The 14829-nt window shown below is 41.9% G+C and overlaps 1 protein-coding gene across 1 annotated transcript in view; it reads right to left on the bottom strand.

Annotated features, from left to right (window-relative positions):
• Positions 1 to 9603, bottom strand: part of LOC115820826 (ERC protein 2) — a 151751-nt gene extending 142148 nt beyond the window's left edge. The window contains exon 1 of the mRNA XM_030784513.1: positions 8914 to 9603. Within this exon, the coding sequence (XP_030640373.1) occupies positions 8914 to 9603 (690 nt within the window). The remainder of the gene's footprint in view (positions 1 to 8913) is intronic.
• Between the last annotated feature and the right edge of the window lie 5226 nt (positions 9604 to 14829).

The following is a 14829-nucleotide window of genomic DNA, read 5'->3' on the forward strand; positions in this document are numbered from 1 at the left end:
CAACTCAGGTGTCTCTGTACAACCACACATTTGTGAGTTATTCTACCCCTTCCTCAATCTATCCATCCTTCTTTCCCTCCTTCCATCCATCTATCCAAAAATGTTGCAAGTCACCAAGCCAACAGTCCACAAACTCAATGTGGTAGACATGATTCAAAGTAAAGCAGGATTACTGGTGTGTATCCAACATCTCAGAAACCTACTGGGAATTCACTACGAGTGGCTGTGAGTATTCAGAGCAAAAGACTGTCAGCAAAAAAGAAATGGGACAGGAGAAAGGGTATTTCTCTATCAGTATCTTGTAATATCCACACACACACACACACACACACACACACACACACACTGCAGCCAAACTTGGGGACAATTTAGCAACGAAAAAAAACAGACAAAGTCACTGTAATTTATTCTGGAATGACACATCCTCTCAAGGAGTGTTTTCTGCTACACACTTCCAAAGCCAGCTGTGTTACACACCTCCAGCTGTTTTACTCTTGCCTACTGTGAGTATGACTGTACAAATAGTGCTCTCGTCCAAACATATTTTATTGCTAATAAAGCAATAGACTATAGTGTTTTGACCTCAATGTTTTACTGTCTAATGAAGATTTGGATGTAGTATTTAGAGAATTAAATGCGTGAAGTGACTGTTATTGAAGTCAAACTGAAGTTGAAACATTTTATCGAGTGTGTGAGCATAAATGAACAGAAATATCAAACTGACCAACTCTGCAAAGTGTGTGAGTACCAAGGTTTATTTTTGCCGTGGTACATTTTTCAGACCCTCTGCCAATATAAAAAGTGCCTGCAAGACCAAAGCTCTCCCTCACTTTCTCTAAAACATTGGGATGAAGTCACAATTATTTAGAGCAGAGAGTTGTAAGTAAAAGTGAGTTAGAACATCTAACTATGAAAAAATTCAATTCTTTACAAGTGGGAACACAAACAGAGAGAATCTGAGGGTATTTATAGCAACTGGAAGGAACAGTGAGAGCAGGCTTGGTTTAGAGTGACTATGCTCGCAATCAAGGCAATGTAGTATATCTTGTGTCCAGTAGGTGGCACTAACATTACACTTCACTAAACTGCCATTAAAGCCACCTGTCAGGACTTCTATATCATCTTCAAAACAAGTCAATGCCATGTTTCACTGTCACTCATGTACAGCTTATTCTCTGTTAAATATTCATTCAAATCATGTCTACCAATATATAATGTCAGAGTTTAACAGGTGTACAACAACAGAACACTCCTCAATCTATGACCCTTAGGCAATTTTAACAGGCACATCAAAACAAAAACACCACTAACTCCCTCTCTCTATCATTCTCTCTCCCTCACTCTCTCTTTTACACTCTCTCTCTCTCTCTCTATCTCTCTCGCTACATTAACATTAGCTCAGTAACTCTCACAGACACATTGCCTGAACCCTGTGCAGGATGTGTAAGATGTGAAAGCGTGTAATTTTCCCCCAGCTTTCACGTTTTGACCAGATAATGAATTCAGCTCTGGAGTACGGTTAAAGAGTCAAGCGTGGGAGGATTGTTCAGCATGCCACAGTACTTTAGCCCTCAGAATAACACAGCTCAAATCCATTTCGCCAACTCTCCTCTCTCACTCGGGTTCTGTGTACGCGCACGCATGCACTCGCTAATGTCCTTGCATGAGTATATTGTATTTTACTGTGTAGTGCATACAAAGTACTGAATTTTTTTTTTCTAGCACATTCTACTCTCTCTCTGACTCTCCCCCTCTCTCTCTCTCTCTCTCTCTCTCACTCTCCCCTTCTCTCTCTCTCACTCCCCCCCCCCTCTCTCTCTCTCTCTCTCTCTCTCTCTCACTCTCCCCTTCTCTCTCTCTCACTCTCACACTCTCTCTTTCTCTCTCCCTCATCCACTTTTTCTACTTATATTCTTCTCCTTCTTGTTCTTCTTTCATTTTCTCAACTGCTCTTATCAATATCCTCAAAGTATGAAATCAATAAATATGACATCATACACAATTTCAATCTGAGAATTTAAATGATCAAAAGCCCTTTCAATGCATGACTCAACACTTATCTATAAGTCAAGCAGCATCACAAAGCAAAGAGTGGCTCTTTTCTCCATGCCAAAAAAGAAAGTGCAAGTTGTGGATAATTTGTATATCTCTCTGTTTACGTGTCTGAGTAGAGACTGCATGATCCCATCCAGCCTGAAATCACAGCACATTGTTGTCTTTGCTTTCTTTTATTTTCCGACTGTAGAGTACTATCCATTCTCAGACCTAATGCATATTGGAATCAGTTTTGCAATGCATATTTAAAAAAAAATCTAAATACAAATTTTCCCTGTATTCTATTGTCTTTAAGTTTAGCCTTTGCTCCTGTCCTTTAAGAGCATATTCATATCACAATCCAACCACACTATCATAGACTAATAACAAAAAAGAGTGACATCTACCTTTGTCTCTCTTATTCTCTCTTATTCAAATAGAAATAAAACAAATAAAACTTGAACTTGAACTTGAACTTAAAAAGCATGAACACATTAAGTGACTCTCTGAATCATGAGAGACACAGAATCTGAGAGCAGTCAGAAAGCGCATGTGCCCGTTTCTCCCTGAAAAGAATCAACAGGCTGTGGACTATAGAGTCCTTAGTGTCCCAAGAGCCCTCTCTACGAGTGTCAAGGCCATCTTCTCTCCATCACAGGAGGAGGAGAGGAGCAAAAGAGCAAAAAGCAGGGGGGGGGGGGGAGAGAATAGGAAGAGCTCATGCTGTGAGGGGAGCAGATTGACCGTTGGGGAAAGCAGGATACAATGAGTTCTTCACAACCATGGCGTTATATCAGTAAAGGTAGTGTGGTGAGTGAGTGAGAGAGAAAGAGAGAGAGAGAGAGAGAGAGAGAGAGAAAGGGAGGAAGAAAAGATAAAAGGGGAGACCTCTAAGGAGGAAGACAGATGTATAAATAAAGTGTGTGGATGAAAGAAAAAAGTACGTTTAAGGAAGAAGCAGAGGAAGAGATCCCGTACCACAGAGCAGGGGAAATCAGGAGGAAGGAGAGAGAAAAAAGATAGAGGGTGGGAGACTGTCACACCAGACATAAAAGTTGTGAATGGCAACAAAGCAAACTGACAACAAAGAGAGAAAATAGACTGATGAGAAGGAGAAAGCCATCAGAGCGAGTGAATGGAAGAGGACTCGTACTGAAAATACAGAGAATGACAGGAGGAGAGAAAGACAGAGAGACAGAGAGAGATGAGGTGGGGGGGGGGGGCAGAGAGAGTCTCTCAAGTCCACTTAAACTTGTGGGTAATTACTGCCGTTTCCATAATAGACAGAGAACAGCTGAAGGAGGACAGAAGAAGAGGAGGAGGAGGAAGAGGAGGGATCAAAGAATTCTGGGTAATTACCTACGCTGCATTTGGTCACATCTGTTTCGGCCTCGTCTACTTAATCAGTCTCCTCAGACTCCGCCCAATTCAAGAGGTCAGACCTGTTCAAATTATATCAAATACTCCTGTCCTTTGTGCCCTTGCACTCTTAAGACCGAAAAGATGAATTACTTGGACCAGTGAAAACCAATCACATTCAAGAAAAGTTTCCTTGACAATGTCTTCCATCAATTTATAATATTAGCTACAAGACAAATGATATTCTGTCTCTCTCTTCCTCTCTCTCTCTCCCCCTCTCTCTCTCTCTCTCTCTCTCTCTCAACTCCACCACAATGGCAACAAGAGAACACTTTAATGAAACATGAAACAGCGAAGCTAGTGGTGGTGTTTAGATCCATTTGTGTCTTTGCGTGTATATGTGCATGTGTGTGTATGTATGCATGCATATGTTCAACAGCAGAAAAGGCACTCAGATCTACACCAGTGACAAAACTAATCACAACACCTGATTGATGCTTCTGGAAAAGCTCCTGCTCAGCAAAGAGCCGATCAACTTTCTCCACAGTCCCAACATTTAATCATTCTTTTCAGGTACAGCATCATCAATCATCTATGGGTACAGATCTCTCACAGACACAGGTTTCATCACTCTACACTGTGAAAAGGAACTGGCCTAAAAAAAAAATACCACCAGTCTTCTTTTGTGCATTTAATCAGTGGAGTTTGATGAAATCAACAAGCTGTTCGTTTAAGTGACTTAACAGTGAGGGATGTTCTTATTGTATAAATTGCAGACATAATACACATTCAGTGAGGTAACAATTGGTCAATTCAGAAAAAGGCCATGTTCAGTAACCTGATCTAAGATTTTTTTTTGTTGGCTTGAGGTTGTTATGACTACAAATTGCTGTGAAGTGCAGATATATCCAACATGTATAATGGAACAAAGAGACACTCAGGTCTTCATGCTAATGTGTTGCTAAATTGAGATGCTAATTGGTTGCTAAATTGACATGCTATTCCATTGCGAAATTTACAACATTCAAAACAGCAGAAAACTAAAAGAAAGAAAAAAAGGAAGCTTAAGTGTAAATCACTCAATTGTGACTGTTTACTTTGAGTGAATCTTACCAATGCTGTTTTTTAATATAAAAAAAAAGTAAGTATGGCACAGTCATAAGAAGTGTGTTGGGTTTTAAAATAAATGAATAGTAATCGTTTTGATTCATCTGTAAAAAGTGTAAGAATTTACATGTATCACCAAGCCTCCCTTTGGACTGAATTTATCACACTTAATTATTCAGTAAGAGATAAAACAGCTTTCTCAGGCCATCTGACGCACTCAGGTCTTCTGCTGCTGTACAAGACCTTTCTCACAGAGCACGTCAGAGCAGACAAGCCAGAGTGTCTAGAGTCTCACAGGAAGAAAAAAAAATGAAAACCAGAAAGAGAGAAAAAAAAATGCTTCCTGCGCTTTTCTTTCGAGCTGTTAAAATCCTCAAAGGACCAGGGAAGAAAAGGAAATCAGACTCTCTTCTCCAGATTTTGGGTTAAAATTTTCTGACAGTTACTATCTTTTCTTTTATTTTCTGTCTTTCTTTCTGTTTTCATTTACTTATTTATTTAAAACCTGAAATCCTGGTGAGACAGAACTAGGACATGACATCACCAAACCAGTGGCTCGGACCTGCAGGGCCCTCAGAGGACTGGGCAGAACAAGAACACCTCATTAAAGCCCACAAAAAGTCAATTTGAGCTATACTTACACTTTCTCTTTCCAGACTCATAAGAAAATTAATGCTGATGATATCAGAATCACAGCAACTTCTGTTCAACTTCTAATCAACAGCTAAGCTCTAGTTGAGGAGTGAGAGTAATAAACAGGGTTTTTGAAGGTGAACACAGTTATAGCATAGAGACCAACTGTTATGAGACTTTCATCTTTGGCAACTCTTTGATGAAGTTTGATTTTGTTCCTTAACATATCCTGTATGGGTGGGGCTTTTCACCACTCAGAAAGTAAAATCATTGGCTATCCATCCCTCTGTGAAAAAAGGCATAAAATTTTGTCTTGTCAACAAAATGTTTTTATGCCCAAATATTGTTGACCTAGATACAATCTAACATGTGCGCACATGCACACACACACACACACACACACACATGCAGGCAGGCACACGCGCGCGCATGCACACACACACACACACACACACACACACACACACACACACATGCACATGCACACATACATATGTGGCCATGTCATATTTTAGCATATAAGGTAATCCTTCCTCTCTACTCTCTCTGACTCATCTTGTCTGTGATTCTGAGAACATCACCCTCAATTTTCAATCTCCTTCCAATCCATACAAAACCACCAGCCCCCCCCCCCCCTCTCTCTCTCTCTCTCTCTCTGTGATTTGTCACAGCTGTTGTGAAGAGCATTCCTTGTCCTGTTGCTTCTCTCTTTCTAGCAGTTGCTGAGCTACCATCTCTCTCTCTCTCTCTCTCCCTCTCTCCCTCTCTCTCTCTCTCTCTCTCTCTCTGTTCTTTGTCTGGGAGTGTGTGTCTTGCGTACTTTTTTGCCTAACTCTTCTGCATTGTGTCTTTCTGGGCCTCTACACGGTGTCTTGTTTTCATCAGACGTTACATACAGCTTGTGTGATGCGGCCTGTGGGACATGGGGTGTGGGAGGATGGTTGGATGCTGATGGATGCCAGTTCTTCATGGTCTGCTTCCACAGCAAGACTATATGAGATGATTATTTAGGGCCTGGATCATCCAAACATAACACACTTAAATAAACACGAGTGTAAACAAACACATCCACACAAATGTATACACACACACACGTGCGCACACACACAAACACACACACACACCCCTCAGGAGAGAGACATTTTTTTAAATAAATTTTGATTTACTGTGACCTGGCAACAAGAAATGATCAGAATGACATTTGTGTGTGTCCATGTAAAACAGTAACAGCTCAGCAGAATGCACCTGAACATAAAAAAAATGCCTCCAACACAAGGCTGAAAATGTTGTTTCATTCATGATCCGAGGTTATATGTCTATGACTATGAAAGCCGTGTCTTTGTGAAAATAACATTTTCTCTAATATATGCTAATATACCCTGTGTTTGAGATGAAAAGAGGAGTTAAGAAAACAAGGTACTTTGAAACAGCAACCCCTCTCTCTTTCTCTTTCTCTCTCTCTCTCAAAGCATGCTAGTCAGTCCAATCCATCTGAGTCCATAAGACAGTCAGTGATGAATCCTATGAAAGTCCTGAAGCATTCTAAAGTATATCTGCTCATCTCTTCTCTCAGCTCTTAAAACTCCTCCCGATGTCCCCTCCAATCACCCTCAGCGTGGGCACTCTTAAATACACATCTCACATATTTACACTCTTGAGCTACAAGAGCATGACATCTAGTTCAACAGGGCTGAGCCCTGAAAAAGGACTCAAACACACATGCGCACACGCACACACACACACACACACACACACATACACACACCCTCTGCGAGAGGCAGCCTGGGAGACAGAGAAGAATTACAATAAACTGCAAGTCCAATAACTAACACAATGTGTCTGCTACACAAGCTGCAATATTCCTTTTCTTTATCCCTGTAGTGGATCCTGACACTGGATCTTATTGGCTTTAACTAGATATCTATCTAGTCTGTCTAGTATCTGGTCTACATAACAGTTTTTATTATACATGATTTACTTCATTTTCACAATAACGTTTTCATGTAAAAACTGTAATTTTGCTTATAACAAGTGTCCATTCTCCTACATCTGTCAAACATGACAATTATCTTAATAATTACTTGTTTGCTTTCTGAAGAATGATTGTCTGCTTTATTACATAAAATATATCTTCACCTTAAAAATGATCTTTCATATATGGATTTACCATTTGGTAGTGCTGGAACTCAGTAAGGCAGACCCTTAAAGCACATTTATTCCAAAGCACCATAGAAACTCACTGATTACTACACAGCAAGCAAGCTCTCTCTCTCTCTCTCTCTCTCTGCTTGGGTTCTATTCATAAACCTGCTCTCCAGGTATACGTCAAGCTTTGAGCTTGCAAAATGTAATAGTTGAGACATGAAACCCCCACCAGAGTATAAGCATCAAATGATTATCCTATCATCACAATCTTAAAAGCTGACAAACTGAATCTGTTTCTCTGACTCTGAATACTCAACACTCGAGGTAAAAACAGAAAAAGAATATACTGGTTTTGTTTTTATCCTTTTTCAAAACGCCAATGACTCATTTACACATTATGCACCAATTATGGTTCAAAGTTGTTTTTAAAAAGGGTGCCAGTAAAGTACCAGGGGACCATATCAGGCAGTGCACACTTGCCAGACATATCTCCATGGCAACATGGAGAGCCAAAAGCTTGGCACCTATGTCTTTTTTCTTTTTTCCTTTTTTTTTTTGCGAGGAACAGGGCGGCCTTGCAGCAGAATTCCGTTTTTATCCTTTCCTTTCCTCATTCTTCTCTACATTGTCTCTAAAGCGCTTAAGTAACAAAATCATCTGAGTCATGATGTGAGTCTAATTAATCTTTGAAACAGAAGTTGGGAAGACAATTAACAGCTAACAAATAACATCTTTCTGACAACATGTCCGACAACTTGATGTCTGACAATATTTCCACCACATATGGATATTATTAGATTAAATAATCCATCTATAAATTAGCATTAACTCCGTTAAAGCTCACATTTCAAGTTGCTTGTCAGTTTGTTTGTTTCTTGTTTTTTGGCTACTCCAGAGAATTCAATTCAATTAATCTCAATTCAGTCCAGTCAAAACAGCTGTCTATTCAACACTACAAATTCAGCTGGATAGCTAGTCTGTATTATTAATGTTTGTTGATTGGTTTGAATGACAGCCTGTCAATCAAAAGAAGATGACATCACAGTATTGATTCAGAGAGACAGAGGACACCAGATCAGTGTCGAGCAGAAGTGGCATTGTGCGTGTGTGTGTGTGTGTGTGTGTGTGTGTGTGTGTGTGTGTGCGCGTGTGCGTGTGTGTGTGTGTGTGTGTGTGTGTTGTGTGTGTGTTCTGTCTTTCCAGTAGATTTTACCAGATATTTGAGGGGGGAAAAAGACAGAATGTGCTGGGCCATTCAGGTAGTTCTGCAGAGATTTTCCTAAAGGTTATCACTACTAGCTCACAAAGACAGTCAGCAAGCAACAAAGGCCATGAAAATAAACCTGCTACGACACAAGGAGAATGGGGATTAAATAGCTGTGTGTGTCTGACAAAACGAGATGAACATCAGGACAGAAATGACACTTCACAGCTTTCATTGTGTGGTGTGTGTGTGTGTGTGTGTGTGAGAGAGAGAGAGAGAGAGAGAGAGAGAGAGAGGGAGGGAGAGCATGCAACATTGCGCATGCATGTATTTATGTGTGGGGACCTGGGAATAGCTCAGCAAAGTGCCATGTTGGGTAATGTATAAAGAGGTGTGTGTGTGTGTGTCTGTGTGTGTGTCAAAACGGTTACCTGATTTTCATCATGCGTGACCCTCATCTGTTCCTTAAGCACAGACGTTCGTGCCGCCTCCTCTTTCCTCATCCCTCTTTCCTTCTTTAGCTCTGGGCTCCAGAACGTCTTAATACTGCTGACTGAGGAGCTCAGCTTGTTGTCCTTCACATCCAGTTCCCTCCGGAGCAGCTCGTTCTCCTTCTGGAGCTCCCTCAGCTGGCCCTGAAAGTCCAGCATGCCACCCTCTCCTCCACCTCCACTGCCCCTAATCGCCTGTCTCAGCAGCGAGCTGGAGGAAGTCGCTTGGTGATGGAGGGAGTGTAAGTGCATGGCTGAACCTCCATGATCTCCATACCCCAGAAGGTCTGGATGCACATGCCCAGTGGAGGTGCTGATGTTGGGGCTGCTGCCCATGGCTGTTGCCCTGCCCCCATAGGAGGCCCGGCTGGTAGCCCGACCCAAAGTCATGGTGCCTTTTGGGTAGGCGCTGGAGGCCAGGGCTTCATGGTCACTTACGTAGACGGGACCCGAGGTAGCGTAGGCGGCGTTTAGAGACTGAATGTTCTCCATGGAGAGAGTCTTTCCCCCTGCCCCTCCTCCACTGCTGCCACTCACACGCCGGTGGCCAAGGCGAGGGGAGCGTGGTAACCGTGGCGACCTGGCAGGGCTGCCCTCCGCATGGCTGACTGAACGCGCACTTCCATACATTCTCTCTTTTTTTTCTTTGACTCTTGATGTACTTTTGTGAGGACTTCAGTGGTTGAAGATTCTCTGGGTTTTGTATGACATGACTTGAAGATTCAGTTTTCCTGTAACTTCCTTCTGCCTCTCTCTCTCTCTCTCTCTCTCTTATTTTCCTCTAAAAAACTAGTGCCATGGGCAACTTCTGACTACTTCATTCCTAAGCCTGATATGTTTTCTATTCTTAAGCTCAAAGTTGAACCGTCTTTAGCTCATCTTAAAGTTAATGCTCTCAGTGACCATCTCACATGCCTGGCCCCTCTGAAGTTCCTCCTGTGCTTTAAAACCTAACAGGTCAGAATCCAGTACAAGTGCCTTGTTTCCTCCAGTTTCGCGGAGATGAGAAGAGGAGCTCTGCGGCTCAGATGAACCTTATCGAAGGCTGTGGTGTACTGTCTATGTCTACGCAGGACTTTGGCTTAGCTGAACATGGCTTATTGCTCTGAGCCCTCCAGCCACTTTATGCAGCATCTTTAATATATCTGGAGGAAACGAGGGGAGAGAAGAGAGGGAGAAAAAATGAAAAATGGATAAATGAGGAAACAGATGAGGGGTGGGGGGGGGGGTACAATATAATATAATGAGACTCTGAACAAAAAAGCAAATGTCAGAGCTACTTGTATACTCTGACTGAGTGTGAGTGGGGAAAAAATAAGTGTTGGCAGACAGACGCTGTGGTATTTGCCTTGGATTGAGATAGCTGCAGCTAATACGCAGCACGTCCCTCGTGGAATCCTGTGGTCTGCTGCTGATGGCCCAGTGCCTGCACATGGAGCACTTTTACATTCACAAGGTACACAGGCTAGCATAAGGTACAGTATAATGTCCAACCAGTTTACTAACCCAGTATGTGAGAGTGTGTGTGTGAGTGAGAGAGAGAGAGAGAGAGAGAGAGAGAGTACCAGTAAATGGAGACAGAAGAGGAAAATCCAAATTTAGTCGTCTGTTGGAGACAACATAATTTGTGTGTGCATGCGAGTGTCTGTGTGTGTGTGTGTGTGAGAGAGAGAGAGAGAGAGAGAGAGAGAGAGTGTGTGTGTGTGAGAGAGAGAGAGAGAGAGAGAGAGAGAAGAATACATTCAGCAACCCATTGGGTATGTGTGTGTGTGTGTGTGTGTGTGTGTGTGTGCGCGCGCGCATGTGTTTATGTAATACAGCACCACACATTCACGAACACAATAAGGTGAATTGGCTCAGAATGGCTTTTGCTCCCAAATATCATCTATAAATGTGTTTAAACCATAAAAGCTCTACAGTCTTTGTGTCAGCACTGTATATGCTCTGTCCAAAGGGAAAAGGACGTGGGTCCATTAAGAAAAGGATACATTAAAATTACAGACTAGTGCAGCTGCTTTGAAACAAAGTGAGAGGAATCGGGGTAAGTGGTGTTTAAATTAATTCTGTCCAGGTTTCAGTACTTTAGGAATGCAGTGTGGCGACACTAACTGAACTGACAGATCACGCACTCGATTTGAAACGGTACAAAACGACGTGGAAAACTACACTGTTAAGCAGTGTTCTTGCATATACTCTCTGTCCGTCAGTCTTAGGCGGCTGGCAAAAAAGGGCACCAGACGGATAAATGTCTGAAATCCCTCCTCTTAGTTAAAGCGATTGGATGTTGGTGTCACTTAAGCAGAATCGCGTTCGGCTGAGAGGATAAACCAATTGTCAATCACTAGGGCTGTCAATCCCTTTAAACAGGACTTGTTTGACGGCGGAACAATTCTTGTAGGCTGCTCTGTCGGAGAGCGATACAACGTTGTCCTTAGATAAATTTCGCAGTAATTGCTGTGAAAATGTATGTCGCTGCTCAGGTTTCTACTTTGAACATGGGCCAACTATGCTTTGAGTTCGGTTTTGTACTGCTCAGTTTTACCTGACTGACCGCTAGCGTGCTAGCCACGCACGCAGAAGTATCGAGGCTAAATGTGGGTCGAAACAATTAACACCACATATAGTGAATTTTGTGAATCGAGGCTACCGCAACTTCAAACATGTTACGTATAACTGAGGACGTTTTCTCTTAATGTGATTTATCTTAGACAGCCTGTCTTGCGAAGGGTACAATCTGTAAACTGTCACTTTTGGAACAAATTCAAAAACATGACATGAACAACGGTTCACCATATCATATCAAAATCGAAATAAAAATACACTAGACGGGAAAAGTTTGAGTTGCAAACAAACAAGCAAACAAATGCTAAAATGTACCTGTCACACCCAGTAAGTGAAACGCAACCTAAATATTTATGAGTTCACTTCTCAACATCATGAATTTGAGAAAAGATCATGTTTGCTGTTGGATTGCTGCATCATATTTCCACACCCATGACGATGCAACAGTTTCCCCACCTTTTTTTTTTTTTTTTAAATAAGTGAGGTCATGATAGTCTACCGTGTGTGACATGTGTCGCGTGCGAACATCAAGTCCCGTGTAAGCAGCTCATCTACCCCCATATGCCAGACCACCGGACAACCCCGCGACCCTGGGCGTACGGATTATTTCTGATATGCATCGCGAAACGTATTTGCATAGGGCAGTAAAGCCCGAATGGAATAGAAGAAACCATTTCGCGGGATAGAAAGAATATCCATGCAGTTCGCTCATCGTTTTGTAATCACGGGGCGCACGTAAACGAAAGCGGTACTCACTCACCCGATAAACTGCGATCGGTCCTCCTCATCAGTCGCGGGCCCCCGCTTGCCCCGAGTCCTCGCTCAACACTAGCACTTGCGAGGCCGCGCGTGTCTATCGGCATCGGGAACGCGTACCGTCATCTCCCACTCAATCGGTCAGCGAAGCTACCGGGCACAGCTGAACATTAAAGGGGCGGTCTGAAAGAGACACAAATCACGTCCAGAAAGCGCAAGTTCATGAAGTATATATTATGCTTCAGATGCAAGTCTGTTATGGCAGAAAATACTGTATTTAAAGTGGACACAGTAAATGGAAGTCGCGTAATGGTGCAGAATGAGAGGGGGGTGCACAATGAACTTGAACTTTGAATTCGATTTTCCAGTCATGCTGAATTACATTGCCTTTTTATGCTTCAGGTCGGTTCTGTCTGTTTACCGCAATAAAGTGACCATACTTTTACAAAGAAATTCTGAATAAGAATTTTCATGATTAACGACAATATAAGACCTTTTTAAAGTCCCCATGCTGTTAACCATGTCTGCATTTGTTCAGTCTTAGAACAGACCAACTGCTGCTAAGTACTACTAAAGAGCAGGTGATGAGGCACAACTGGTTACTACACAAAGTACAGTAGGCTATAGAATGGAGGCGGGGCCTTGGTACAAGCACGGGAAACTGAGGACGTTGTCCCGCTTTGAAAGATGTCAAGTGGATGACTTGTCGGTGAATAGCCTATTGAAAATGACGCCTCATTAGCGTCAGAGTGCTCTGCCTCTGACTTCACTTACGGTAATGAAGGTAGTAAAAAAAGAAAGGTCTGAATGAGGAACGCTCTAATGAGCCGTTTGACACCGGGCCAACAAACAGTTTCTAAGCGGTAAGGTGACTGGGCACATTTTTATGAATTTTAAGTTTTATGATGGCGCTGAGAGTTAGCCTATTTAAAATGATAATTTCACAAAATTTCACGATTTCCCACACACTCACAAAACTGCAGAATAATATTGACTGATAGTTCATAAAATGTGTTTCTCAGACATTTGGCATCAGGTTTGTGTAAAAATTTAGCCTCCCCGGTTCATTCTAGTGGTATTAATGCTGTCCTTAAAACATAAACACGCAAAGGTTAAAAAAGTACCAAAATCATCTGAAACTTTACGCATCTACAACAGGAGCATACAATAAGAGATTTAAATAGGATTTAACAAAGGGATATAATTGTATTGGTCTCTAAAGTAATATAGTAAAGGCATATATGTATCTGTGTGTTGAATGCCAGCCCACGTCAGATTATTCCAGTGTTCAAAGGTATTGTCTGACAGGTCATCACAAATGGCCATTCCCATTGATTTCACTTTAGAGCACCATGGAAGGGTCACTGTGCCTTGTCCTTCTATAAAGAATGAGTTAATAGGGTAAGGCTAAGAATGGAGAGTGGATTTGTTGGCTTCGATTTAGAGACACTTCAGCATTAATTTGACCGAGTAGAGTAATTGATTTGCTTGAAACTGTGGTCAGCTGTTTATGTTAGCTATAGGTGGCCCCTGAGCAAAGGCTTGCATTGAGAACAACCTTACATATTACAAAAACAATACAGTCTCAATAAGCCTCTCTTCTGTCACGTTACTTCAGTTCAGCACTGGACAGTTCCCAAGAATTTTCTCTCTCTCTCTCTCTCCCTCTCTCTCTCTCTCTCTCTCTCTCTGTGTGTCTGTGTGTCTGTGTATGCATTCACTGGAGCAAGAGACAGCTACTGCAGATAGGTTTGTGTGTGTGTGTGTGTGTGTGTGTGTGTGGCGTGCAGTATGAAGTGACAGTTTAAGAATCAGCATATTATCAGAGGTGATCCCAGATGATAGCATCTGTTCACAGCTTAATTATAAAACAGTCTAGCATTACCCCCCCCCTTCCGCTGTATGTGTGTTTGTGTGTGTGTGTGTGTGTGTGCGTGTGTGTGTGTCTGTGTGCGTGTGTGTGTGTGTGTGTGTCAGAGACAAGTTTCCATTGACAACAGCATCTGCGTCACTGCTGGTGGTGAATCTGGAAAAAAAATTGCCCCTCTCTGGATTTTAAACCTTTCCTCTCCTTAAGATTAGAGAGTGTTAGATTCCCTGGGACAAGTACCTTCAAATAGGCACAGAAAGTACCAAATGAGAAAGTAAAAGATAAAACATTGTTCTGTGATGGATATCAAGTGTCAGTACTGACTAAGATCAAATGTTTTCTAAAAGTGTAACGTGAATTAAGATGGACTAGATATCTAGAATTTCAATTTAAGATGGTTGTCTTTCATCTTTACAACAACTTGAGTTGAGTATCCAGAAATGAGACATGTGTTGGCTGTAGAGAATGTGGACCTGATGATAAGCTACAGAAACAAATATGGTTTTATGTGCTTCATATATAACTTCATCAGTGTTTAAACAGCTTTGTCCTTTATGAATACATAATCACTCTAGTAAACACAGACCAATGAGTAAATTCACAGAAGCCAGCTTTGTTATCAATCTTATGGCAGGCAGCAGATCATTTCAATCATTTTCAGATTGAAG

The sequence above is a fragment of the Chanos chanos genome, chromosome 9 (assembly GCF_902362185.1).
Source record: "Chanos chanos chromosome 9, fChaCha1.1, whole genome shotgun sequence".
Lineage (NCBI taxonomy): Eukaryota > Metazoa > Chordata > Actinopteri > Gonorynchiformes > Chanidae > Chanos > Chanos chanos.